General features: G+C 48.7%; 3 protein-coding genes across 12 annotated transcripts; 1 reads left to right on the top strand and 2 right to left on the bottom strand.

Moving 5' to 3' along the window:
- Positions 1 to 557: 557 nt before the first annotated feature.
- Positions 558 to 10,330, bottom strand: LOC133395463 (zinc fingers and homeoboxes protein 1-like). Of its 5 annotated transcripts, none has more exons than XM_061664374.1 (8): positions 9,868 to 10,330; positions 8,816 to 9,149; positions 6,402 to 7,055; positions 6,201 to 6,327; positions 3,811 to 4,929; positions 3,617 to 3,742; positions 2,595 to 2,896; positions 558 to 1,635 (listed from the first exon to the last, which is right to left on the bottom strand). In XM_061664374.1, exons 2-8 carry the CDS (start codon positions 9,058 to 9,060, stop codon positions 1,530 to 1,532), a joined length of 2,679 nt encoding a protein of 892 aa, XP_061520358.1. In that variant the 5' UTR covers positions 9,061 to 9,149; positions 9,868 to 10,330; the 3' UTR covers positions 558 to 1,529. The 5 variants fall into 5 exon arrangements, with proteins under 5 accessions (XP_061520358.1, XP_061520359.1, XP_061520362.1 ...); XM_061664375.1 differs by having other exon boundaries at positions 10,175 to 10,330; XM_061664378.1 differs by having other exon boundaries at positions 1,542 to 2,370.
- A 3,418-nt stretch (positions 10,331 to 13,748) lies between these two features.
- Positions 13,749 to 17,478, bottom strand: LOC133395469 (major histocompatibility complex class I-related gene protein-like). 2 transcript variants are annotated; one of them, XM_061664397.1, is made up of 10 exons: positions 17,061 to 17,478; positions 16,579 to 16,854; positions 16,141 to 16,431; positions 15,756 to 16,040; positions 15,419 to 15,535; positions 15,302 to 15,334; positions 15,160 to 15,213; positions 15,012 to 15,065; positions 14,879 to 14,914; positions 13,749 to 14,775 (listed from the first exon to the last, which is right to left on the bottom strand). In XM_061664397.1, exons 1-8 carry the CDS (start codon positions 17,308 to 17,310, stop codon positions 15,013 to 15,015), a joined length of 1,359 nt encoding a protein of 452 aa, XP_061520381.1. In that variant the 5' UTR covers positions 17,311 to 17,478; the 3' UTR covers positions 13,749 to 14,775; positions 14,879 to 14,914; position 15,012. The 2 variants fall into 2 exon arrangements, with proteins under 2 accessions (XP_061520381.1, XP_061520382.1); XM_061664398.1 differs by having other exon boundaries at positions 15,175 to 15,213; positions 17,061 to 17,475.
- cibar1 (CBY1 interacting BAR domain containing 1) lies at positions 17,051 to 26,131 on the top strand. 5 transcript variants are annotated; one of them, XM_061664406.1, is made up of 8 exons: positions 17,406 to 17,715; positions 18,758 to 18,992; positions 19,085 to 19,153; positions 19,244 to 19,402; positions 20,401 to 20,505; positions 20,574 to 20,687; positions 23,053 to 23,166; positions 23,240 to 26,131. In XM_061664406.1, the coding sequence occupies exons 1-8, from the start codon at positions 17,687 to 17,689 to the stop codon at positions 23,345 to 23,347; spliced, it is 933 nt and encodes a 310-aa protein (XP_061520390.1). In that variant the 5' UTR covers positions 17,406 to 17,686; the 3' UTR covers positions 23,348 to 26,131. The 5 variants fall into 5 exon arrangements, with proteins under 5 accessions (XP_061520388.1, XP_061520390.1, XP_061520389.1 ...); XM_061664404.1 differs by lacking the exons at positions 17,406 to 17,715; positions 19,244 to 19,402 and adding an exon at positions 17,051 to 17,394; XM_061664405.1 differs by lacking the exon at positions 19,244 to 19,402.
- The last annotated feature ends 792 nt before the right edge of the window (positions 26,132 to 26,923 follow it).

Genomic DNA, 26,923 nt, shown 5'->3' with positions numbered 1-26,923 from the left:
TAAAGCACACCGCCAGGGACACTTTGAAGTGCGCTGCTCGCTGTCTTGAGAGCCAATGTGTACCCTTAGCCTAAATCAGAGCGGCCGTGTGCTTGTGGCTCGAGCCAGGCGTACGAGCCTATGTACGCACAAAGTGCGTGTAGTCAGTATTTTGATGACAATGGACCTGTGGCTAAAAAGCGAAATGTGGCAAGTCTCTGTTGCCCAAATGTGCAGTCAAGGAAAGGGACTTTCATTGCCAGCAGCCTAAAAAAAAAAATCCACACTTCTCACCTGTTTCCTCTATTACGATCAAGCTAACAATCAGCTTTTTGCTTGACAATCGCGCCATTTTGTCTCTGGTTTAGTAAAATAGTATGGCAGAGTTATGTGGAGGCTCAAAACATTTTGCGATAAGGATAACGGGTTTTTCAGTTTTTCCGTCACAGGTGTGCATGGCGACCTGAACTGTGTGGACAAAGCATGGAGGGCAGGGGTCAGTGACCTTTTGGAAACTGAGAGCTGGAATATTATTGGGTTAGGGTCACCAGTTTGACACACACTCCTGAAAGAACAAATTTGCTGAAATGACCTTTAATTGTATGGAATTCTGAATCATTAATGTGGAGACACAAATTGTTAATCATTTCTCACAATGTTTAGCAAGGTAGGAAAAAGATGAATATCGCTGTACAGCATTTAAGTTGTATGAATCTCTGCAAGTGTATTCCAATATTCCTAGGAAATCACAATGTTCTATCTGTTTTTTTTTTATCATATCAGAACCGGCCTGCAGGCTACTCGTGGTCCTGTTGGTGACCCCTGATGTGGACCCGAACCTTATGACACCCTAAAGATAACTAACACCAGTACCGTGAAGACTGTTCGAGCAGTCAGGGGCGTGGCCGCAGTCAGTCACTTGCGACTTTGTAAAAAAACATCTGACGTCTTCATTTTTTTTTGAAAATGGCAAACAGACAAGGTTAAGAGAAGTGGACGAAGCCAAGAAGGAGAATAAATAAATCGGTGGTGAAAACGGCTTCAGGAAACAGGAAGAGTGTAAAGAAAAATCTAATTAAAAGCTGATGCAGGACTCGTCTCAAGTGCTTTTTGTTCTGCTGGAAAACAGTTGAGTCCAGGACCCGCATTACTGTAATATCACTGTTATATAACCAAGATATTCTCGTGTTCCAGGAATTGCACATGCAGGAACGTGCTCTCTGCGACTACGACGAGGAAGGAAAACCACAACGGCGGTAACGCCGTTCCTTCGAGACCCAGTAAAGGGACCCCAAAAAATATCAATTCCACACACCAGAGAGAGTAGTGTTGTTAGCAAGTCTGCCAAATCAGCTGCAGGACTGTGCGGGCGTGACCGCTGAGTGCGAAACGTCGAATCTTCCGCTGTCGGTCACGTACGTGCTTGTGGCTCTTTGCTGACGCTCCGTGTCTATTCAGCGGTCAACTTTCTTTGATACGTCGCTGCTACGTGGGCGTGCGCGCGCGACACACAAATCCGAGTGAGGCGGCGCCCTCGCACTGGTGAGCTCCTAATTTACCGCTATCTTTCCCTGAAGTGTCGCCGTGGTGAAGGCCGGCGCACCCGTCGGGTCAGTCGCTGTCTCGCTCCGCGCCGTGCGGTGCGCAATGGAGACGCTGTAAGCCAAACAACACAAAATACTTGTGAGATGTCGTATTTATTTTTGGGTTGGAGGCCTTGATTGACGGATGACTGCAAGCTGCAGTGGTAAAAATGGGCCAATTTTTCATCTATAGCTCCGAACTGCCACTAAAGGTGCTTGGTACTTCTATAGTGGGCGAGGGCCGACTTGTCAGATCCCAAAGTGCGTCACCCGGCCACCGTTTTGGCCACGCCCCAAAAATCCTGACACCTGAGATGGTGAAAGTTTAATGCTATATCTCAACAATTCAGTACGACATTGTTCTCACTTTTCAGTACTGACCTTCAAACATATTTTATATATTTAGAAACAAAACATCTTTAAGTGGAAATTGACACGATAGAAAACATTTCGATATAAAAAAGTGATTTTTATAAATGTGATTCACTGAAGACGAGTCTGTGGCTGAGTCACGCAAAAAAGTGCTTTTCCCAAATTGTCGTCTGCGGTGGCCGGCGTCCGTGATGTCGATAAAGTTGTCGGCAATGTTTGCGTCAGTGGAGGCCGGGTGTGGGTGACATCGTGATCTCCGTCATAACTTGACAAAAGTAAAAGATCAAATACAATTTCCAGACACGTTTGCACGTTCGATGGCACTGAGTGGACTTCCTTTCACTTTTCACAATAAAAGCCCGCAAATGTGCTTGGAGACAAAGCTGGAAACAGGTGACGTCTCCGAGAATCAGGTCAGAGAAATATTTGTGATGGTCTTCATACACAGTGGACCGAAGGAAGAAAGAAAAGGCCAATAAAAAACCGTTTCCGCCACAATAAAAGCATGAACATCGGGTAGCCGCGTCCTGAACGTTCTTCCCAAAGCCAACGACACGCATGCTGAACCCGTCACGACTGTGCCGCGGCCATGTTGGCAAAGAGCGGCCGCGTCTTGCATTTACTTTGGAAAACAGGAAGCGGCACTGAGCGGTCGCTCACGTTTGGCACTCCGATTGGCTCCCGCGAGGAGACGGTTCCTGGATCATTTCCTCGTCGGCGTCCTCACGGAGGTCTTTTGCCTGCGCGCCTCCTTCGCTGGCCGCCTCCTCTTCCCGCTCTTCATCTTCCCGTTGGTGGTCGCGCAAGGGCTCCTTCCCCTCGTCGGCCCGGCGTCGCACCTCGGAGAACCACTCGCGCCGCTCGCTCGTGTCCGACTTGGACGCCGAGTCGTCCGGGTGGTCCTCACTCCCGACTCGCTGCTGGAGGAAGTAGGTCCCCAGGAAGGCCTTCCCGCTCTTGGCCTGCCCACACACAAAAGCGGTTCTCTTCCAACATGTACAAAATGGAGGATCTCACAAGAGCGAGTGGAGCCCTGCTGACATTTTGATCTTTTCATGGGAACGCTGAAGAAATTCAGCTCAGACAAACAGGAAACGTGTAACGTGGAACCCCAATTTGCCAACGACTCAACGTTGCAACTATTCCATTTACAAACCGCAGACCTGAAGCAAAATATCGGCAGACAGGAGAACCGTGGCACATATTGTGGCACTGACTAACTGGGCTAATCTGGGACCTCGGGTATCATTTCATGCCATATCATATGTAAATATGTGTCGGTAGGACAAATTCTAAACGCTATAATTTAAAAATGTCTCCACATATCTCCTCGACCGCTTTGTTTGGTCTGCTACTCGGGGAAGCCCTTCTGACGAGCTTCGGTTAGAAATATCCACCAATAAGCGTGTATGGAATTCGGAAACTGTAACTCGTCCAAATGAGCGTGACTTTTCAAACGGCGTCCCTTGCCTTAACATCTCGACTTAAACTGCGCAAATGGAACAGAAGATGATCGGCGAGAAGAGCGGCAGAATCGGTCGTGTACGTCAGTCAGCCAAGTGTCCTTTCTTCAGGTCGCCCCACGGAATGATTGACTAACAGCCGAGGGCTGCTGTACTCATACTGCACGTTCTGCACACAGATGCACAAGTAGCGTTGAACCTTTATGTGTCTTCACAGACCTCGCTGGGCGCGTGCATGTCCTGTTTTCCGGCGCACGCCCGCCGCGTCCTCCTGGACCAACCCCGGAAACGCTTCCTGGACTTCTTGGGCATCCTGGCGGGTCCGTCCAGCGAGGTCTCGTCCACCTGCGGAGCACAAACAGGGTGGGTGCACGGTGGCGCCGTCTGGCGCTCGCGTGAGGCAATCTCCTGACCTTGCCGCTGTGGTAGAGGTCAAACCACTTGAGGTTGCTGTTCTTGGCGGCATATCGCGTGTCCCCGAACCAGTTGACCACGTAGTTGCGAGGCAGACCGCAGTCCTCCGCCATCTTGTCGTACTCTTCGGCTGTGGGCCACCGCGAGCGCAAAAAAGCTTTCTTTAGGATGTCGAGCTGCGCCGGAGTTTTCTTCAGCACTCTGCGGCCCATGGGGGGCGGCGAGGCAGGGGAGGGGGGCGCAGCCCCCTTGCGCCTGTCGCTGAACCAGGCATTCACTTCGCGCCGCGTCAGCTTGGTCTGCCCCCGCAAGCGCGTCAGCTCGTCGTCGGACGGCATGTCGCATTTGCGGAAGCTGGACTCCAGGATGGCGAGCTGCCCCGATGTCTTCTCCTTGAACTTCTGGGGCGTGAAATCCGGGAAGGCGTGGCGGAATTTGGCGCGGCGTTCCCGGGAGGTGCGGGGCGAGCCCTGGGCGGCGGGGGCCGAGGTCGGCGGGAAGTCGCCCGCGTCATCGCTGGAGTCGATGACGATGGCGGCTGCGGAGGAAGCGGGGTTGTCGTCGGCGTCGTCTTTGTTGTCGCTGGCGCCAGCTTGGCCGCCGCCGGCCGTGCTGTCGTGGTGCACGTCCCTGGAGTTCCTCTGGTTGTAGCGGGTGTCGCTGAACCATTTCTTGATTGCGCGCTTGGAGAGCCCCGTGACTTGCATGAGGCGGGAGATCTCGGCGTCGGTGGCGAACTGACGCCGGCCGTAGCTGGCCTTCAGCTCGGCCAGCTGCTCTTTGGACTTTTTGGGTTTGGAGGCGGAGTCTAAAGTGGCGGACGAAGAAGACGTTTCCGCGCGGGACTCGCCGGAGGCTTCCGCGGCTTTACGTAGGTTCCCGGGGACGCTGGCGACGGTCAGCGTAACGGGGGCCGCCACGGGAACATTGGCGACCGCCGCCCCGCCGCCAACCTGCGCCAAGACTAGGCCCGGCTGGCCGACGATCTGACATGTCTGGAAGATGGAGTGCACGCCGTTGGCGGCCATGTTGGCGGGGATGACGGTGATAGTCTGAGGGACGCTTTGATGGAGCGTCTGGACGGTTCCGTTGGACCTCTTCCTGCGCGCATCCTCCACCTGCCGTGAAAAGTGCATCAGATCACATCTCTCATTGGCCGAAACTCGTCCTGAAGTCCGACTTGCCATGACACCTGCTAACCCTGAGCTGGTTTTCTTCTGCCGAATAAGACACAAACACATTCTCTTGAAAAGACAAAAAATGGATCAAATGAATTACCCTTGAAAAAAAAAAAAAAAAAACAGTACCGTGGACTTTATGCTCCCAAAATGAACCATTACAGTGGAACCCATCCATCCATTCTCTGTACCTGTACCTGTACAACTAGGGTTGCGGGTATGCTGGAGTCAATCCCAGCTGACTGTGGGCGAGAGGCGGGGTACACCCTGATCTGGTCGCCAGCCAATCGCAGACAGTGGAACCTCGGTTCACATAAACTATTGCCTGGGTTCATGAAAAATCTCTGTACGGATGCGTTTGGCTCAGTTGTGCTTTTTCTGGCGCCACGTAACTGGCGCCAGTCACCGGGTCTGCACGTCACACATGGCAGCCGTCTAACCCTTTTGGCTCCAACGAAACTGAATCGCGCAAGTGGTAGTCTCATTAGAAAGCCAGAATTTCTTCTGGTGTTCGCTTTTGCGCAGTTCGTGTTGGCTAACGCTGCCATCTATCCTTTTGTTTGAGTCGATGCAGCGGAAGTCGGCTCATCGTGCCCGGAGAGGCGCGAGGTTGAACGGAAGGTGCCAAAGTGGGCCTCTACGCTGGCGCCATCCTCGCGCCTCACTCTCTGGACACGACGAGCCGACTTCCGCTGATGTTACAAACAAGGAAGCAGTAAAGGCAGCCCGTGTGGAGGAAGGGGGGACTGATTTGAAGAAAAAGGACTGTTTGTGTAGACAAATGAGAGAACTCGCTGGTGATCACTTGGTTAGCGATCTATTAACCCGATCCACAGGAGCGTTGCAAATGACAATCTGTTCTCAATTGCCTTACTTAAATCAAGAAAAAAAAATGCAAAAGGGTCAGACACGACTCAGTGATTTGCTAACACTGTGTTATGTCCTAAAATAGTGTTTCCACGTATTCCCATATTGTGCTGTATTTATTTACACCGATTAAAAACAATGTCAACGTAACTTGATTGTGGGGCAGGAACGCATTCATTCTCTTTCCCTTCATCTCAATGGAAAACATGGCTTTGGTTCGCGAACGTTTGGGAACCAATTCATTTGTGAACCGAGGTTCCGGTGTACTTTGTTTCTCAACAACTGCAAGATATTGGTGATCGGATCCAGAAGGTCGTGACGGCGCATATGAGCCCGGTACCGACCTCCTCCGGCGTCCAGCTGACGCCATGTTTCAGCCTCTGGGCGGAGAACCACACTTTGACGTTCTCCTCACTGAACTTGGTCTGCGACGCCAGCGCCACAATCTCCGACGGGGACGGATAGGGAAACCTGCGCACGGGTCAATGGGTCAGAACGCTGGAATCGGACCGCTGGGCTGAAGTGCGTCTCAGCCCCCTCCCTACCTGTTGTAGGCGCCCAGCAGAAGGACGTTGTTGTCCATGGCGGCGTTGTAGGCCGGGATGCTGCTGATGGGGATAAGGAGCTGACTCTGATTCTGCTTCTGCAACGCCGACAGAACCTGGGCCAGGGTGCCGGCCGGGAGGGCGCCGGCCGGGAGGGCGCCTTTGATTTGCAGCACGTTGTGGCCGTTGACCGCGAAACTCTGCGGCCCCGCCTGGATTTGAAGCGGCGCAGATACGGGGCCCTGCGGAGCGGGGGCGGTCACAAGGGCCGGAGGGGCAGGTGACAGAGCGGGCGGATCTTCGTACTCGTCCTCGCTCTCCACCTTGATGACATCTTCCGCGGCCGTTTTGTGCGAGGCGGTGAACTTCTTGGGCTCCGCCCGGCTCCTCATGATGGGCATCTTGCTGATGGCGATCTCTTTACACCCCGCGTCGCCCTCGCTCCCGCCATCCTCCGTCTTACGAGGGGCCGTGTCTTTACGCCAGGTGTCGTACTCCGCCCCGCTGTCCCCCATCTTGACCGAGCGGTCATCAGAGGCCGGGTCGTCGAGGGTCTGCCGGTAGACCGTCTGGTAGCTCCGTCGCGCCACTGTGTGTGTGAACTTGTCCTGGCCCGGGTGACGCCGTGCGTTGTGCTTCGCGAGCATGCCGTAGCTGCGGGTGGTAGAGAGAGAGAGAGAGAGAGAGAGAGTGAGACTGCACGTGAAAGCGTGACTACAAACACACCCAACGAACCAAATACAAATACAGTGAATAATTGAACCGGCCTAAAAGCGCCGTGTCTCATATGTTGCTCATGTGCTCCGTGGCTAACATCGAAAGCGGGAACTCGGAAGCCCGGACTGGCGAGCTAACCGAACTGAGCCCAATACGGCAGAACTGACAATGTCGACAAGCCAACGAAGCGCTCCGGCGAGCGTGGATTTTGGCGCAACGTACGTGAGCGTTGCGTGACATTTCCACGGTGACGGAATGTGCGTATGGGGCTGCCGAGGCCTTACTCCGGGGTAACAAAATCACTTTTTTGTTTGACGTACATCGATCTGTTCTGATTGACTTCAAAGTTAGGCTTACTTTGCTGTGTCATTCAGAATTTAGGCTTGAGATAGATGCCGGTGGTGCTTTTCTTCAAATTGTTTCCCAGCTTTTCTTTTTTGTGGTCCAGGCATCAAAACACAGTTTGTACTGAAATGTAGACCTAATGGGCTTTTGCCTGTCGATTGCAGATGTAAGTTTTTGTTGTTCTTTGTTTTTAAAAGGAAACTGTTTTCAGAGATTAGTTGTGTGTTCAAAAATCACTTTGTATTTCTGTGTTTGGGGAATACATTTCTCCACGTTTATGCATTATTGTCCTTCAGTAGGATCAAAATATTCATTGATGACACCGGCAGGTAAGACGTAGTTGCAAAATCACAAAAATTCTCAAGAGAAAATGTGCCTACTAGTGCCATTTCGAGATCGTTCAACGGCGGACTTTGCTCGCGCATCCGCTTGCCAATTCACAGAGGTTGGCGGGTTCAAATCTGGGCTCCGGCCTTGCTGTGTGGAGATTGCTTTGTTCTTCCCTTCCCTGCGTGGGTTTTCCCCGGGTACTCTGGTTCCCCCCCACATTCCAAAAACATGCATGCTAGGTTCATTGAAAACCCAAAATTGTCCTTCGGCACACTTGCGACCCGTCAGGAGAATAAGCAGGAAAGAAAACGAATAGGGCGGCACGGTGACCGACTGGTTAGAGCGTCGGCCTCACAGTTCTGGGGACCGGGGTTCGATCCCCGGCCCCGCCTGTGTGGAGTTTGCATGTTCTCCCCGTGCCTCCGTGGGTTTTCTCCAGGCACTCCGGTTTCCTCCCACATCCCAAAAACATGCGTGGTAGGTTGATTGAAGACTCGAAATTGGCCCTTGGTGTGAATGTGAGTGCGAATGGTTGTTTGCTTCTATGTGCCCTCCGATTGGCTGGCAACCAGTTAAGGGTGTGCCCCGCCTCCTGCCCGATGACAGCTGGGAAAGGCACCGGCAGAAAATGGATGGATGAAAATGAATAGATGGGTCACTGTTGCAAAGCGTGTGGACCTTTGCCCCGAGAAATCCCTTGCACCGCAGCCCTCCGAATATCAATTGAAGATCCCTGATCTGGGAGGTCCACAAGTTGAAGTGGTCATTCCAAGCAGACTCGGGTAGCAGTACTCACCCAGCCCTCATATTCCCCATCTGTGCGATTAAGAGAACCTTTTGCGATGCTACATTATCAGAACGGGCATTGACTGTAAATATTCCATTTTGATATTGATACTTTGGTACATTCTAGCGTGTATACTGCTTTCCACAGAAATTGAATTAGTACTTCTGCGTCGCCTTGTCTTTTTGCCACACGTGCATGCATTTGTGTACTTTTGCCCCATGTGGGCAGAGCGTACCTCCCGGTGCGGTAGTCGCACATGTTGGCGTCCACGTCGGGATGCTCCGAGGCCAAGTGCACGGTGAACGGGTTGAGCGTTTTGGTCCTGAAGTTGCAGTACTTGCACTCGTATCCTCCCTCCGCCGACAGCGGCTGGGAGACGCCGTCCTCGAACCGGTCCGCGTCCGCGGCGTCGCCGTCCGAGCGGAGCGCGTCTTGAGGCGGAAGCATGCACGGCGTGCTGGACTTCCTGCGGCTCGCCATGATGACGTTGGGCGGAGAGCTGCTTCAGTTAAGGGCTCCTCGCTGTGGCGTCTTCACATCCATTGTACGTGTCAGGGTTCCATCTTGAGCTGTCACCATGCAATATTTTTCCAATCACATATTCTGTTGATTATTCCACCGATTAAGTTGATCGCAAAATCATTTTTTCGGATTGCTGTTTATTAGCAGATTATTGTTTAATGATAAAAAAATGAATAAGTGACACAATATGACACGAGAGGGAGACAGCTGGGACAGGCACCAGCACCGCGACCCTTGTGTTGTCCTTTTTGAAAGTGAGAGCAACTTCTCAGCTACTAATTCGATGATCACAGCTGAGGCTGCTTTAGGTTCAACTACATATCAATTACATGTTATTCGTACTATGGCCGCAAATTTTCCTACTAGACTGTTTTTCATAGGATTCTGATTCAGTTCCCGGTTTGGTCCGTAATATCCATCAGAAAATCGGCAAAAAATGTTCAGTTGTTTTTCAAAGCAAAAGCGAATGTTTGGAAAGGTCTTATTTTGAAAAAAAAACAACCATTAGTCTGCTTTCATGGGGGACTACAGAAATAGGCGAATATTTACCAGCGAGAGCCTGAAATCAGAGGACTTTGACAATTGTAAGTTGAACAATAGTTCTACATCGATTATTTCATTAACAAAATTGTTGTTGATGAATTTGGTGATCAATTAGTCAATTAATTGTTGTCCCTCAAGTTCCCACGCAGGGGTTCGTCTGCCTTCCAAACTCAAAACAAAAAAACAAAACAAGCTTAATTGACAAACTTTGTTTATACGGACCGGAAGTTGAGAGGTGACCATCTCAAAAAGGCGAGCCGCAACAAATCCACTTCCGGTCGTGGTAGTGTCAACCAAATTGGCTTAGCTGGCTGACTTCAAAGTTTGAGCTTGACGCGGATGTTTCCCAGTAGCGAGGTCGCTGCTACTCTGTTAGCAGTGGGCTAGCAGCACTTCCGCTGCGTCGTTAGCAGGAAGGCTGGCGGCCTCGACTCGTTCGCGGTTAGCCGCGTAGCATCTCTGCTTCGGCGTGTTGATGGGCGAGCGAACCGCGCTCAGTTGTCAGTGTCGCTCCGTCTCACTCTTCTACCTTTTGCCCGACGACGAGTCTATCTGACGTAAGCGGACCGGGCCTCGAGCGAGCCGCCTACCGGCCGCTGTCCGCACTCTTGTTTTGTTTTTTTGTCGAGTTAACAACGGGGACAGTTTGTAGAGGGGAAAAAAAAAAAGCTGTCTGTCGCGAAGCCCTTAGCGAAGCCAATGTACATTTCCGGTTTGGCCTTTTCCAAGTAAATTTGATACTAACTGACCCATAGGTTTGCTCTATTCCAAAGCGTCTTCTGTTTGTTGATTGATGTTTGTCTTTATGTCAAGATGTGTAAAATTCGCTTTGTGATGAAAACTTAGCCACGAAAGGACAAATGAAATAATTTATTTCCCTTTGTTTTGAAGGACCACGATCGAAGCGTAAATGTCATATGACTTATTGATGAGAAATTTACACTCATCTAACTGTATGCGTGACGTCACACGTGAGCCTGGTTCTAAACATCAAGTTCAGTTATGTAGTAATTGAGTAGTAAAGTATATATTTTAAAATTCATAGTTAATAAGTAAAAGTACTGTGTGTGTGTGTGTGTATATATATATATATATATATATATATATATATATATATATATATATATATATATATATATATATATATATATAATATATATATAAAACCTTAAAAAGGCCGTTCATGCTGGAAAACTCTCCATTTTTGCTGAATTCAAACAATTCTGCAAGGAAATATCTCCACAGAGATGTGAAAGACACTTTGCCAGTTCTACAACCCCAATTCCAATGAAGTTGGGACATTGTGTTAAACATAAATAAAAACAGAATACAATGATTTGCAAATTATGTTCAACCTATATTTAATTGAATACACTACTAAGACGAGATATTTAATGTTCAAACTGATAAACTTGATTGTTTTTAGCAAATAATCATTAACTTAGAATTTTATGGCTGCAGCACGTTCCAAAAAAGCGGGGACAAGTAGCAGAAAAGACTGAGAAAGTTGAGGAATGCTCATCAAACACCTGTTTGGAACATCCCGCAGGTGAACAGGCTCATTGGGAACAGGTGGGTGCCATGATTGGGTAGAAAAGGAGCTTGCCGAATTGCTCGGTCATTCACAAGCAAAGATGGGGCGAGGTTCACCTCTTTGTGAACAAGTGCGTCAGAAAATAGTCCAACAATTTGAGGACAACGTTGTGGTGTGGTCCGACGAGTAAGCATTTCAAATTGTTTTTGGAAATTGTGGACGTCGTGTCCTCCAGGCCAAAGAGGAAAAGAACCATCCGGACTGTTATGGACGCGAAGTTCAAAAGCTAGCATCTGTGATGGTATGGGGCTGTGTTAGTGCCAATGGCATGGTTAACTTACACGTCTGTGATGGTACCATTGATGCTGAAAGGTACATACAGGTTTTGGAGAAACATATGCTGCCATCCAAGCGACGTTTTTTTTTCATGGACGCCCCTGCTTATTTTAGTAAGTCAATGCCAAACCACATTCTGCATGTGTTACAACAGCGTGGCTTCGTAGTAAAAGAGTGCGGGTACTAGATTGGCCTGCCTGCAGTCCAGACCTGTCTCCATTGAAAATGTGTGGCGCGTTATGAAGCGTAAAATACGACAACGGCGACCGGCTGAAGCTGTACATCGAGCAAGAATGGGAAAGAATTCCACCTACAAAGCTATCCGGCAGTAAGTCGGCCTCGTTCCCGGTGAGGGTTGGACTCCGCCAAGGCTGCCCTGTCTGACCGATTCTGTTAATAACCTTTATGGACAGAATTTAGAGGCGCAGCCGAGGCGTAGAGGGGGTCCGGTTTGGTGGCCTCAGTATTGCATCTCTGATTTTTGCAGATGATGTGGTTCTGCTGGCTTCATCAAGCCGTGATCTCCAACTCTCACTGGAGCAGTTTGCAGCCGAGTGTGAAGCGGCTGGGATGAGAATCAGCACCTCCAAATCTGAGACCGTGGTCCTCAGTCGGAAAAGAGTCCCTCTCCAGGTCGGTGATTAGATCCTGCCCCAAGTGGAGGAGTTCAAGTATCTCGGGGTCTTGTTCACGAGTGAGGGAAGAATGGAACGGGAGATCGACAGGCGGATCGGTGCGCCGTCTGCAGCGATGCGGACTTTGTATCGATCCGTTGTGGTAAAGAAGGAGCTAAGCCGAAAGGTGAAAGCTCTCGATTTACCGGTCGATCTACGTTCCTACCCTCACCTATGGTCACGAGCTGTGGGTCGTGACCCAAAGAACGAGATCCCGGATACAAGCGGCCAAAATGAGTTTCTGCCGCAGGGTGTCCGGGCTCTCCCTTTGAGATAGGGTGAGAAGCTCGGTCATCCGGGAGGATCTCAGAGTAGAGCCGCCGTTCCTCCGCATCGAGAGGAGCCAGATGAGGCGGCCGGGGTATCTGATTCGGATGCCTCCCGGACGCCTCCCCGGTGAGGTGTTCCGGGCACGTCCCGCCGGGAGGAGACCCCGGAGACGACCCGGGACACGCCGGAGAGACTATGTCTTTCGGCTGGCCCGGGAACGCCTCGGGATCCACCCGGAAGAGCTGGATGAAGTGGCTGGGGAGAGGGAACTCTGGGCGTCCCTGCTAAAGCTACTGGCCCCGCGACTCGACCTCGGATAAGCGCTAGAAAATGGATGGATGGATGGGTAAATGAAATCACCATTTAAAAACAGCATTTTAAATTCACTTGGGTTGTATTTGTCTGAGATTTGCAATTGTTTGATGATCAACATTAAAGTGGGGAAACCATGCAAGAATTTGAGAAGGGGGCATATATTTTGCCATACCTGGGTAAATAACGGTTCCATTTTTTTTTCCAAATTCGTAGTCGTCATGAAATGAGGCAGAATGCAAATAGGATACTTGTCGCCAGTTATAATTGTGAGAGCAAATTTCGATTTAGTTGGAGTCAGTCTTTTGACTAAAATCTAATTTGGTTTTCGTCATAATTTTGTCATTTAAATTGGTTTGGTTTCAGTGTAGTATTAGTTGACAAAATATTGAAGATTAGAGTTGACGAAAACTGTCTCAGATTGAAGTAAAGTAAAATGAAGAGTTTGTAAAGGCTAAACTGAAAATGTTGTCTTCACTTTCTGGTCATTATGTTCGCTTCGATTGGCGGTTCGCCGTGTGATACAAGTACCACCAGACAGGGCGCCCTCTCTTTTCTTTTTTTTAATCCAGTCCAGTACTTTTGTAAAATAAATTCAGTTGTATGAAACTTAAATTGAATGCAATTTCAATTAATCTCTGTTTACAAATATCCATTTCGGTCAGGTTTTGTCACTTTCGTGTGTACTATATTTTAATTGAATCATTTAAGTACAGTTTAATGGTCACACCATGCATGCATGTTGCAGTTGTTTACAATATTAAATACAGCTTTTAAGAATATACCCCTTGCCATGTTTTTAATGAAGACTTAGATCTAGTGCGCTTCTGTATATGGTGCTACTTGGAAAGCCAAGTATTGGTTGAGGTGCTACTTGAAGTCAAATGTTTGGAAGCAGCGATCGAGATGAAACGAAAATGGACAAACGTGTTAAGGAATGTTGAGGTATGCAATTCACACACAGACACAGATACAACTGATTTGGACCAAACATTTATTTGCCCGTAAAACTCAGCAGTGCCGTTAGTGCAAAAATCTAAAGATGGCAAGGAAAAAGTGCATACGCTATAAGGCCATCAGGCCTGCCCTCCCTGAATCAGAAAGAAAAACATCATAATCATAGAAACTCCGATCTGTGGCCGTGTGACAGGCGTGCCCCCGTCTGCTGCCACCTGCTTTCTCCTGAATAACAACAGCAACACACGCACGTCATCGTCCACCGACAGAAAGCGTCAACCACGACCTTCATTCACGTCAAGTTAGTTAGCAAAAGAACGGACTACAACATCTATGCATGCCGCTAAATGATCGACAAAAGACTTATTCTGAATGATTTTACACGCATTGGATTAGAGGCAGACCCTTTTTCGGGATGGGAGCGAATTTCACTATTCATCACGCGATTGGGCACAAGCATCACCTGATATCGTTATACGCATTCCCAACAACAGAGCAGGATTGACTGGCAGAAAAAAACGACGGGAGTGGGATGGGATGGGAGGGGAGGGGAGGGGAGGGGAGGGGACGGGACGGGACGGGACGGGACGGGACCGGACCGGAGTCAAAGTCCTCTCCCGTGTCAGCCTCCAGTACTGCGGACGTGGATTTGGGGACAACTGGACTGTAAAGTCTCCGCAAATTGGTCTTGTGCTTCGAAAACGCCATTCGCCGCCTTTCAAACCTCACGAAGCCGACGTCAATTCTGATTGGTCCTTTTGTCAACTCCTCCCACCTCTTCAAACAAAATGACTTCTGATTGCATCTGGTCTCCGACAGACGATTCCATCTTGTTTTGATTTGTCGATGACAATGTCAAAACATTTGGTCAATCGCTTTGTCCTCGTAAATGGATTTTTACTCGTTTCAGACATGAAAAAGGTCGTTGAGTATTAACTTGGTCCTAAATGTTCAATTTGCGATGGGCTTATGTTGATCCCGCCCACACTGATGAAGTCATCGTTACGCGTCAGGGAAGCGAGTCGGCAGCCAGCAGCCTCGTGCCGTCTACGGGGGGGCACATCGCAACGGTCGTTATTCAACATGGATCATCGTCAGCCGGCTTCAGACACGAGCGAACGATCGCCGAAGCCGACGGGGAGGATCTTACCCGGGTTGTCGCCAAGAGAGTCCCCGGAAGCCACGCCTACGAGGAGACAAGATGGCGGCCATCAAATCGATTTCCACTTCCCATCGTCACAGAACTGACCGATGGACAGTTTCTACTTCCTGCGACCACCTACCTCAGTCGGAGGTGCCGCAAGATTCCAAAGACTGGGCGGCGCCCATCTCGGCGGCTGCGAAGGGAACAGGGGAAACGAGTTTGAGAACGGTCGCCGGAGACGAGAGGGGAGCGTGAGAAGAGCGGTCGCTCGACTTTTTGCCACTTACAGACTGGCCCGTTACCTTGCTCGCGCTCCAGCAGCTGCAAACTCTTCTCTTGGACTTCACCAACACAGAGCACACGTTTCGTTTCGTTACGTCATCGTCACGATGTCATCACCCTAATTGTTTTCAATTGAAAAACAAATACCTGATTCCGGGGGTGTGGCCTTGCGAGCTGCACCTGTGGATGAAGATGATTGACGTGTGCTGGGATATTGACAATCTGGCGATGAATGGGTAACGGGGTGTTTCCATGGCAACCCACCTTCTTTGCCCTTCCTCCACATGAGCCAGACCAGCAAAATGGCGCCGAGAAGTCCCGCCACGCCGCCGCCGATGGCGACGCCCACGTCAACAGCGGGGGGGCTCAAGATCTTGTGATCTGGAGGACGAGCGTCCGCACTCAGTGAGTGAGTACAAATACTTCATTTCTTTTTTGCGTAATGACAATTTATTTTGCAGACCACTTTTTACTTTTACTCGCTACATTTTTGTATGTTGTCAGCGACAAAGCTGTAGTACACGAGTTGAATGCGTGCGTGGGTTTTGTTTTATCCGTACTGGTCCGTTATTCCAGAGTCTTGAGTACTTTGCCGCCTCACCCCAAAGCGCTTCCACGTGAAGTCCGGACAGGCGATGCCGGAGGAGGCACGTGAAGTTGGCGGCGTCGCTCTCGAGAACTTCCACGCTGTCCCGCCTCTGGAAGGTCCCGTCTTCGTTGGGCCGCGCGCCAGTGGACGTCACGCCGTCCTTTTTGGTCAGCGTGCGGCGGTTCCGGCCGATCTCCAGGCCGACGTCCTTGCGGCCGAAGCCGCTGGCGAGGCAGGTCAGCAGCAGCGTGCTCTTGGCGCGCATCTTCCTGGCGAACATGTCGACGGTGGCCGGCGCTGCAAACACGTATGTGGCATTCATCGGCAACTTTCACCGTTACGTAAGCGACTAACGGGGCCCACCCGCTCCCCCGAAAATGAGGCGCGGCGTACGTACGCGCGCGCTCCGCTCGATCGTGCTGGTAGCGGAGGTAGCGGCTCATCCAGGTGATGCACTCCTTGTCCAGGTAGGCGCGGGTGTAGTCCTTGAGGAACTGCACGTCGTCCCACCTCCTTTTGGTCTCCAGCGCCGCGGGGGCCGTCGCCACCCACTCGCCGCGCTTGTAGTCGAAGGACAGGAAGTCCAGGCCGTCATAGCTGTACGTGTCCACGCCCGTGCGGAAGGCCGCCATGCCGTTGGGAAGCAGGTCGCCGCTGCAACCGTGCAGCCACTGGAGGATGTGCACGTCTGAGGGGAAACGACGACGCGGTACCGTTTCAAAAAAGCGCACACATACAACCGGGGATCGGTCCGAAAAACGACTCCGCCCGCGCTTTAGCTCGGGACCAATGAAAAGCTCCGATATCATAGCGACGCGAGCGGTCGGCGACCCACCCGAGCGGTTGTGTTGCATGCGATTGAGCAGGATGTCCACGTTGACCTTGAACCACTGCTGTTTGCTCCTCCGGGACTGGCTGCCCTGCTGCCAGTACGTGGCGCTCAACTCCGCGGCCATCCACGGCAGCATGGGGACCTTCTTCATGGAGCCGCTGTCGTAGTAGTCGATCACGTGACCGTCCAGCAGGCCCATGGCTGTAAACTGGTGGGTGCCCGCCGGGAGCGCCGCCCCCTCTGACAGCCCCGTGTAGATGTACATCAGGCTGTGGGTGTCTGGGGGGGGGAAGAGGAGAGGACAGGACAACATTGAATGAGCACACACACTTTCCTATTTAACAAACTGGACACACACACACACACACACACTAAGGCTGGACGGTAATGGCCAAAATGATAATCACGAATGTTACATGACGTGCTAAACAGACTTTTTTTTTTTAACTTGGATTTGCGGTGACGTCGTCAAATAAAGAACTCACCGGTGTTTATGACCTTTGCAGCGTCGAACAGAATACTAACGATGAAGAAAAACATATCGGAATTGGCGAACGCCGCCGCCAGCTTGCATGTAAATGAAGTCGAATTTTTATCAAGTTGGGTCCGTCCAACGCAATCGTTGGCGATCTTTCTCGCTCGCGTTAGGTGCATGTAGGGCAACTCGGGAAGAAGCATTTGACTTCCTTGTTTGTGGGTGCGCCCACATTGCTTTCGTTTCCAACCAATGGGCATTTATCAGCTCTACTTTCAACAGATTCTATGGGAAAGCAGCTCAGCAGTCATCGACGTTGTCGTCGTGAGGACTTCATTGAAAACGTATTGGCAACTTCTTTTATTTAGGTCGTGAATGCAACACCACAGTTCAGTTGCCCTTTCTTTCAATTTCATCGACACGTTCAGGTTGCACGAGTCAGACTTGTTTTCTCTCTGTCTCGCGCTCTCCATCGGAGAAGAGGAAAATCCCACTTTTTGTCCGTTACGGGAACGCAACAGCATCCATGGAAACGCCTGCTAGCTTCCACACAAGCTACATGTTTCGTCTTTCCATGTTTTTTCTGCCTCGTGGCGTGACGCTCGTTTGAGTGTTTTCCCTTTTTCTCCAGTAGTGATGAGTGGAACTGTCGATGCGCGAGCGAGGTAACGCATGTATTCGTTTGTGTAGTGGCTTTTGTTTCTCGTGAAGGAGGATAGCTGACCTAGTTAGCCTACGTGTTGCTAACGTGTTGAAACTGAGAAACGTTGATTACAAACGATTCTTTTATTTATATATATATACATATATAATGTAAACCATCGCATTTGACGACCTAAACCTACCCCAAAACAAACGACAATTTGATGTTTGAAAATAGTTTGACACGATTACTACAGATCTTAGTGAGGATAAGCCGTTCAGAAAATGGATGGATGGGCTCACATCGAAAAACAATTTCCCCGCCGGCTCGCGACGAAACTTGGGATGCACGTTTCGCACCCCGAGACGTAGAACAAAGTGAACCGAAGCCATATCCTAAAACCAACAGCAAGTGAGTCATGATTTTTGGGAAATGTACAATTTTGCCATATTTGAGTTGTGCTTTCCTTTCGCGAACTTGTCCCACAGTTTTCATCCGATTGACTTCAAACTTGGTCTGTACAATCTCAAGACCTGGGACATTAAAAGTTGTTCATTACAACCCTGGTTTCTTCAGTTTCTTGTTCCTTTTTTAATGCCTGGTACAACTAAAGGTAGATTTGTTTGGCCAAATATAACGATAAAAAAAAAGAGCCCAAGAGTTTAAGAGTTGAATTTAAGAGTTGATATCGCGCCGTTTTCTTGATTGTTACCAAACTCATCTGGAGTACAATGAAGCGTATGTCAAATAGGGCATGAAGTTGTCTGGATTCAGCAGCATTGTGTCGTGTTTCTTGTATTCTTTAGGTAATATACCTCTCCCGAATCACGAGAAAAGGATTTTTAGTGGACATTTTAGGGTACTATCTATGAGGTCCACAAGTTGTAGTGGCCAGTCCAATCAGACTCAGCATTTTGGCAGACTAGATGCTACTGTGCGGAATCAGTGGCAACCTACAGGTTAATTGGACATTCTGCCATCTAGTGGAAGAGCACATCATTGTTCTGCCTGTCACTCTACGTAGCTAGAATAGATCGATGAACAAAGATACATTATTTGCTCAGGGACGAGCAGACCAAGAGGATCCAGGAGAGCATCGGCAATGTGGAGAAGCACTTCGGCGACTTGTGTAACATGTTCGGCAACTACGCCCGCAAAGTCGCCAAGCTGCGCGACAAGGCCGACGTCCTGGTGCGAGGGGTCGCCGACTACGCCGACACCGAGACGCCGAGCCTCAAGAAAGGCGTGAAGCAGTTCGCCGAACAGCTGGCGAAGATCCAGGACTACCGGCAGGCGGAGGTAGAAGCGATGGATGGCTGGATGGATGGATGGATAGCTGGATTGAAGAAGGATGGCCAGAGGAGGTGTGACGCATCCGGTCACCATTTCAGGTGGAGCGACTTGAGGCCAAAGTGATCAAGCCGCTGAAAGGTTACAGCGCGGTGGTCCAGCGTAAACGGGTGAGTGCCGCACATTGCTTAGCATCGCCGTTAGCTTAGCAAAGGTGGCGTGCGCTGGGCACGTGTGCATGTTTGCGCGTGCGTACGCAGGAGGACGTGAAGGCTGCCGAGTGCGCCAGGACGCGAGGCTCCAAGCAGATGCTGCAGCTGGAACGCACTCGCCAACGCAACCCGGCCGACCGACAAGTCATCGTATCCTTTACTCTCGTTTGCTACCGGCAGACAGCAAGCACAAAAAATAGCGCTGTTGTACAAAATTGATAAAAGAGAGTGGACACAAATCAACTGGTTCTATCAAGTCATTAAGCCGAATGTCACACTGCGGTATGTGCGTGTTGATGGGAGCCTTTGAACCCACAGATTTCTTTGCGGGAATACGTCGTATGTCCTACCACGAATCACAGCACGGTATTCCGACTAATATTGCGTTCGTGGAATAAGAACAAAACGGAGTCCAGCAAACTCATGGCGCGGCCATTTTAGCTCTGCTGGCGACCGACACTAACGTCAAACATGCTCCCGCGATGGTGACGTACGTCACGTGGCCAAACCCGGAAGCTGATCTTAGCAGGCTCCCTGCGTATGTTGCCATCGCTGACATGATCATTTGAACGACACCGTAGAACGTCGAGGTTCAAACGATCATGTCAGCAACCTGCAGCATACGCAGAGAGTCTGCGAACCTGTAGTCCAGGTTTGGTCACATGACATACGCAACCATCGCGGGGGTAGTTGGGACGTTAATTTCGGCCACCAGCAGAAGGTGATTTTGCCTAAAACGGCGGCGCCCTGACTTTGGTGTAGATTGATGAAATATTCTTATTCCACGACTGCAATATTCCCTCGAATAGCGTGTTCTGTTTCGTAATGGCACATAAAAGTGGGTTTACTTACTCTTTAAGGGGTGTGGCCTCATGAGTGCCATCAGGAGCTCCGACTTGAGCTCCCGTCTCCAGTTTGACACGCACTTAGATGAGTGGGAGCAGCTTCTCCATGCCCCTTGCGAGTGTTGTCATTTTGTATTTCTGTGTTTGACTCTGCATTGGCAACTGTGGCTCTCCTTGCCCACATGCCAGGGCATTATACTACCTTAATTGAATGGGTTTTTTTCACTTTGAGAGGCTGCATATGTGAAGCTAGACTGTTACTTCCTCTTCCCTTGACCCCGCTTCCAGTCTCTGGTGCGTTCACTGCCGCGCATTCATTCATCTGGTATTGTATGATGATGATCCTCTGGTGTGCGTCAGGCTGAGAGCGAGTTGCAGCGGGCCACCATTGACGAGGCGCGGACCACGCGCCAGCTGGAAGAGACCATCGATGACTTTGAGAAGCAGAAGATTCGAGACATCAAGGTGAGACAAGGGGAGGGTCGAAGCGCCGCCGCTTCCTCACCACGTGCCACTTTCTTTAACCCTTCCAGAGGATCATGTGTGACTTTGCCAGCGTGGAGATGTCCTTCCACGCCAAAGCCTTGGAGCTCTTGACGCTGGCCTACCAGAGCATCCACAGCGTAGACGAGGACGACGACTTGGAGGTAGGCTATACGTCGGGTTGGCCATCATTTGAATTTGAGCGATTCCGGTTCCAAACGATCCTCGATTGCGATTCTTACAGGGAGCTGGGTCAAAAACGTTTGCATGGTTTAAATAAAGGGTGTCCAAATGATGAACATCCATTTTCTTAGCAGCCCGCAGCATAGACTAAGATGAACATTTGACTCTGCGTTCTTTATAACCAGTATCAATATCAAACTTATGAATGAAAAGGAAATGTGTGTGGAAGTAACCCAATTGACTTCATATTCATTAATTAACGTTTCAGCTAAAAGTTAAATATAGCATTGTTCAAATCGTTATTTGCGACTGTTTTATCACGTCCAATGGTTTATATGTGCAAGTTTTAGCTTGACTTCCTCTTTTAAGCTTGTAGCCTTTTATTTTTAAGGTTACGCAACTTCACACGACACCTGTGAATTTTGAAAAAACGAGAGTAAACCTAGACAGCGAGAAAAAGAGTCATAAAGGGAACCAATAAGCTACAAAAGATCGATTCCTTTAGTTACCCACCGCTGAGGCACAAGGTTAGTGTTTGTGATACTATGAGACAACGTTTATGTGAATTTTGGTCCCAATTCCTTGTGATGTAAAGTTGCTAGTTTGACCCTGGGTGAAGTTTTTGCTCCATGTTAAGCATTTTTCTGTCTTCTTTTCTGTCATCGGCTCTTACGTTGGTTTGAAGACCACTATAAACGCTAAAAACCATCAGTGCAAAAGTGCAACCCACCGTTTAGCTTGTTCGCTGCCTCAATTTTGGCATAGAAGTATTTTATTGTTTCACACTCACCCAACTTGACTGAAGTTCCGCGCAGTGTCGGTTGAGGATCGGGGCAGACTTCTACACATCGTGGAAGCCTCCTTTGCACAATATCATCTGGTCATTTGTTTTAACAAAGTTAAGACACTTTCGTTTTCCGCCACCGTTGGGCACAAGCACGTCTTTGTGGACGTTCTGCTTCTTTGGTTTTCGCCACTTCGGGGTCGGCGGACTGTAGGCATCGAAACTGGGAACCAAAATTATTTTAATTTGAACGATCCGGTTCTCCTGGGATCCATTCTCAATGCCCAACCCTAGCCGCACGGTCGTCCCTCGCTACATCACAGTAGACTTTTGTGGTCTCACTATATTACGTTCCAGACCACCCCCACAGTAGACGAAATCCACGAAGTAGTGACCGAGTTTTTATTATATTGCTTCATGTTGTATGTATTATGCTGGCTGTATCACCAACAATCAGGATATGCATGTGAACTGCAGCTATTATTTTTGTCCGCTTGGAGTCACCGTCCACACGTTGTACGCCATAGAAACGCATATGCCTTTAAAAGGGGATCTGGTCTGTTGAGTCTGAGGACGTTCAATTGGCTAGCTGTTGCCTGGCTATCACGTTAGGCACTCTGGTGTTCAGTGACGGCGCCAGTTAAGGCCGTCGGCAAGTCTGCTAAAGAATGTGCTTTTGTTTACTGTGTTTTGTTTCCATTTGTTCAATAATGTGATTTTAAAAGCACCGGCGGCTGCTCCCATCCTCTAGCCAAACCACTTACTATGGATTACAATTTGTTCTAACTAGCATGGGTAGGGTATATTCAATTACCCAAGAATGTTTACATTACCCGAGACGTGTAGTTGCGTAGCTGTACTGTCGTGTACAAAATCCGCCATGCACTGAACCCGCCATAAGTGAACTGCGATATAGCGAGGGACGACTGGACAGTCTGGCAGAGCTCGCTAGAAGCAATTGTAACCCCTCCCGGCCCCGCCTTTTAAAGCCACAAACGTTCAAAGTCACGTATATACTACAGAATACAATGTGCAGATGGTGACCCCAAGTGGACAAAAATAATACCTGCACCTCACATGCAAAATGTTCGAATAATAATCAAAAAATATCTTCATTCAGGAACGTTTGCCAAATGAATGAAGACATTTTACAAATCGGCTTAATCCTTCCACATTTGTCAAGCACTTCAAACCATCCCAACTTCAAAATGTTCAGCACAATTAGGACATATTTGAAAAAAAATTTCGCCTTCCGAAATACTACATTTACTCAGAAGGCCAAACTTCCCGTTTCAAAATTGGAGACGTTTTTTTCCAGACTTCTCAACCGATTCCAACATTACAAATTCCTTTTATTCTGGCTACTATTTGTGATATTCCAAGAATTCACATTATTATAAGTTTCTCATTATTCCGTATTTCCCTCAGGATTTTCCCCAAATGAAAGGAGACATTTCCCCAATTCTCGTTCGTTTCAACTATTCAGTTAATTCGCTCGCAATTTTGTCACAAATGACGTTTTGTAGTTGTTGCGATGACGCCGATTGTGTATGCGTCGTCAGGTGTTCAGGAGCTCGCTGCACCCGCCCGACTACCCGGCGCGCTTAGACATCGTGCGCGCCAACTCTTTGGACGGGACCGCCTCCTCCTTCCTGACGCCGTCGGCGGCCTTCCAGGTAGACTCCGCCTGGCCGGCTTGGTCGTCTGCGCTGTGACGGCTTTTTGATTTGATGTGGTTGGTCCCCGTAGCAACAGAGAGCCTCCGGACGGCAGGACGAAGACGAGGAAGAGGAAGAATCTGAAGAAGAAGAAGAAGAAGAAGAGGAGGTGGAGGAGTCTGATGACGAAACTCGATGACGGGCATGGCTTTCTCTCATCATTATACACGCATATATATGACCATATACTGTACATGTGTACTAATATACGTACACTATACAGTATTCACTCACGTATCAGTAAATAGACCAAGATAATAGATAGCTATTGTTGACGATGATGTTGACATCCAGGCATTCATGTACAACCCCAATTCCAATGAAGCTGGGACGTTGTGTTAAACATAAATAAAAACAGAGTAAAATGATTTGCAAATCATGCTCAACTTGTATTTTAGTGAATACACTACAAAGACCAGATATTTAATGTTCAAACTGATCAACTTTATTGTTTTTAGCAAATAATCATGAACTTAGAATTTGATGGCTGCAACACGTTCCCAAAAAGCTGCGACAGGCTCATGTTTACCACTGTGTTATGTCACCTTTTCTTTGAACAACATTCAATAAACGTTTGGGAACTGAGGACACGAATTGTTGAAGCTTTGTAGGTGGAATTCTTGCCCATTCTTGCTCGATGTACAGCTTCAGCCGTTCAACAGTCCGGGGTCGCCGTTGTCGTATTTTACGCTTCATAACGCGCCACACGTTTTCAATGGGAGGCAGGTCTGGACTGCAGGCGGGCCAGTCTAGTACCCGCACTCTTTTACTACGACGCCACGCTGTTGTAACACGTGCAGAATGTGGTTTGGCATTGACTTGCTAAAATAAGCAGCAGCATCCATCAGAATCAGAATCCTCTTTATTTGCCAAGTATGTCCAAAACACACAAGGAATTTGTCTCCGGGAGTTGGAGCCGCTCAAGTACGAGAACGGACATTCAATTGACAGAGAACACTTTGGAGACATAAAGACATTGACAAAAAACAATTGTGCAAAAAGATGCAGAGTCCTCTAGCAGTTCGAATGACTAATATTGCAATGAGCATTGTGCAAAGGGCGCCGAGACTTCAAGGAGTGTATGGGGTTTAAAGTGACGAGTCGTGCGATCATCTGGGACAATGCTGGTTGTGCAAATGTTACAGATACTCCTCAATCAGTGTGCAAATGGAGCAGATGCTACTCTGGCACGAGTGGCCAGTATATGCAAATAGTGCAGCGTGGCTGGCGAGACAACGACAGTGAGTGCACGAGTCATACATCATTGGCCCCACAGAAATGTGACAACGAACTCAAGTCAAAAAATTGCCAGCTTGTTGTAATGGAATTGTAGGTTAAGAGTTTAAGAAGTTGATCGCATGAGGGAAGAAGCTGTCGGAATGTCTACTAGTTCTAGTTTGCATTGATCGGTAGCGTCTACCTGAGGGAAGGAGCCGGTGACCGGGGTGCGGAGGGTCCGAGAGGATTGTCTTAGTTCTGGCAGCGTGCAAGTCCTCAATGGTGGGTAAGGTGGGTACCAACAATCCTTTCAGCAGTTTTGATTGTCCGTTGCAGTCGGAGTTTGTCCTTTTTTGTAGCAGCACCAAACCAGACTGTGATGGAAGAACACAGGACCGATTCGATGACCGCTGTGTAGAACTGTCTCAGCAGCTCCGGTGGCAGGCCGTCCTTTCTCAGAAGCCGCAGGAAGTACATCCTCTGCTGGGCCTTTTGAGGACGGAGTTGATGTTGGTCACACAACACAAGGTCGTGACACAAGGCAGCTGGACAATGTGAGGGGCAGCTGTGGCGAAGGATCATCTCTACAGTCTTGAACGATCATCTACAGTCTTGAGCGTGTTCAGCTCCAGGTTGTGTCGGCCGCACCACAGCTCCAGCCGCTCCGCTTCCTGTCGATATGCAGACTCGTCACCGTTCTTGATGAGGCAGATGACAGTGGTGTCATCTGCAAACTTCAGGAGTTTGACAGTCTGGTTCGCTGAGGTGCAGTCGTTCGTGTAGAGAGAGAAGAGCAGAGGAGAGAAAAAAAACGTTGCTTGGATGGCAGCATATGTTTCTCCAAAACCTGTATGTACCTTTCAGGATCAATGGTACCTTCACAGACGTGTAAGTTACCCATGCCATTGCGACTAACACAGCCCCATACCATCACAGATGCTGGCTTTTGAACTTTGCGTCCATAACAGTCCGGATGGTTCTTTTCCTCTTTGTCCCGTAGGACTCGACGTCCACAATTTCCAAAAACAATTTGAAATGCTTACTCGTCGGACCACAGAAGACTTTTCCACTTTTCATCGGTCCATCTTAGAGAAGCCGGCGGCGTTTCTGGGTGTTGTTGATAAATGGCTTTTGGTTTGCATAGTAGAGTTTGAAGTTGCACTTACGGATGTAGCGCCGAACTGTATTTACTGACATTGGTTTTCTGAAGTATTCCTGAGCCCATGGGGCGATGTCCTTTACACATCGATGTCGGTTTTGGATGCAGTGCCGCCTGAGGGATCGAAGGTGACGGGCATTCAATGTGGGTTTTCGGCCTTGCCGCTTACATGCAGTGATTTCTTCAGATTCTCTGAACCTTTTGATGATGATATGGACCGTAGGCGATAAAATCCCTAAATTCTTTGTAATTGTACGTCAAGGAACATTGTCCTTAAACTGTTGGACTATTTTCTCACGCACTCACAAAGAGGTGAACCTCACCCCATCTTTGCTTGTGAATGACTGAACAATTCAGGGAATCACCTTTTCCAGCCAATCATGGCACCCACGTGTTCCCAATGAGCCTGGTCACCTGTGGGATGTTCCAAACACGTGTTTGATGAGCATTCCTCAACTTTCTGTCTTCTTGGGAACATGCTGCAGTCATAAAATTCTAATGTAAGTTAATGATTATTTGCTACAAACAATAAAGTTGATCAATTTGAACATTAAATATCTTGTCTTTGTAGTGTATTCAATAAAACATAAGTTGAACATGATTTGCAAAGCATTGTATTCTGTGTTTATTTATGTTTAACACAATGTCCCAACTTCATTGTAACAGTCTTGTTTTTTTTTAGTTTTTTTTTTTTACAACTATTATATTTATTACTGTTTTTGATTCGGTCATGAAACTAATTTGAGCTAACTTAAGTATTGCAAAATATTGTGATGCAGGTCAAACATAATAAACATAAAAGTGATATGAATATCTGTTAGTGTCAATCAAAAGTAAATATGCAATATCTTAAAATTGTGCAAGTCCTCATGTGATTGGTTGGTTACATAGTGTGTGTGTGTGTGTGTGTGTGTGTGTGTGTGTGTGTATATGTATATATATATATATCAGAATTAACTTTATTTTGCCAAGTATGTCAAAAACACAAGGAATTTGTCTCCGGTAGTTGGAGCCGCTCTAGTACGACAACAGACAGCCCATCCTTAACCGCCTGAAGTCCGAAACCGAACTATAACAAGCTGTTTTTTTCCGTCCAAATATGATACATGCTATGCGGCACGGTGGACGACTGGTGAGCACATCTTCCTCACAGTCCTGAGGTTGCGGGTTGAAATCTGGCCCCGCCTGTGTGGAGTTTGCATGTTCTCCCCGTGCCTGCGTGGCTTTTCTCTGGGTACTCCGGTTTCCTCCCGCATCCCAAAAACCAGGTTAATTGAAGACTCTAAATTGCTCGTAGGTGTGATTGTGAAGACCAATTGTCGTTTGTCCATATGTGCC

Source organism: Phycodurus eques, chromosome 20, assembly GCF_024500275.1.
Source record: "Phycodurus eques isolate BA_2022a chromosome 20, UOR_Pequ_1.1, whole genome shotgun sequence".
In the NCBI taxonomy this organism is placed as follows: domain Eukaryota; kingdom Metazoa; phylum Chordata; class Actinopteri; order Syngnathiformes; family Syngnathidae; genus Phycodurus; species Phycodurus eques.
The sequence above is the reverse complement of the archived record's forward strand: the minus strand, read 5'-3'. Positions and strand labels throughout refer to the sequence as shown.

Bases quoted from the DNA above. Each gene is read 5' to 3' on its own strand.
- cibar1 (XM_061664406.1), top strand. From the start codon at position 17,687: ATGAGTGGAACTGTCGATGCGCGAGCGAG. The intron at 18,993-19,084 runs GTAGAAGCGATG...TCACCATTTCAG, and splicing joins AGGACTACCGGCAGGCGGAG to GTGGAGCGACTTGAGGCCAA. The intron at 20,688-23,052 runs GTAGGCTATACG...ATGCGTCGTCAG, and splicing joins ACGAGGACGACGACTTGGAG to GTGTTCAGGAGCTCGCTGCA.
- LOC133395469 (XM_061664397.1), bottom strand. From the start codon at position 17,310: ATGCCCATTGGTTGGAAACGAAAGCAATGTGGGCGCACCCACAAACAA. The intron at 16,855-17,060 runs GTGAGTTCTTTA...TCCCCCCCCCAG, and splicing joins TGCAAAGGTCATAAACACCG to ACACCCACAGCCTGATGTAC. The intron at 15,536-15,755 runs GTGAGGCGGCAA...CTCGTCCTCCAG, and splicing joins TCACGTGGAAGCGCTTTGGG to ATCACAAGATCTTGAGCCCC.
- LOC133395463 (XM_061664374.1), bottom strand. From the start codon at position 9,060: ATGGCGAGCCGCAGGAAGTCCAGCACGCCGTGCATGCTTCCGCCTCAA. The intron at 4,930-6,200 runs GTCGGTACCGGG...TTTTCACGGCAG, and splicing joins TCAGCTGGACGCCGGAGGAG to GTGGAGGATGCGCGCAGGAA. The intron at 3,743-3,810 runs GTCAGGAGATTG...TGTGCTCCGCAG, and splicing joins ACCTCTACCACAGCGGCAAG to GTGGACGAGACCTCGCTGGA.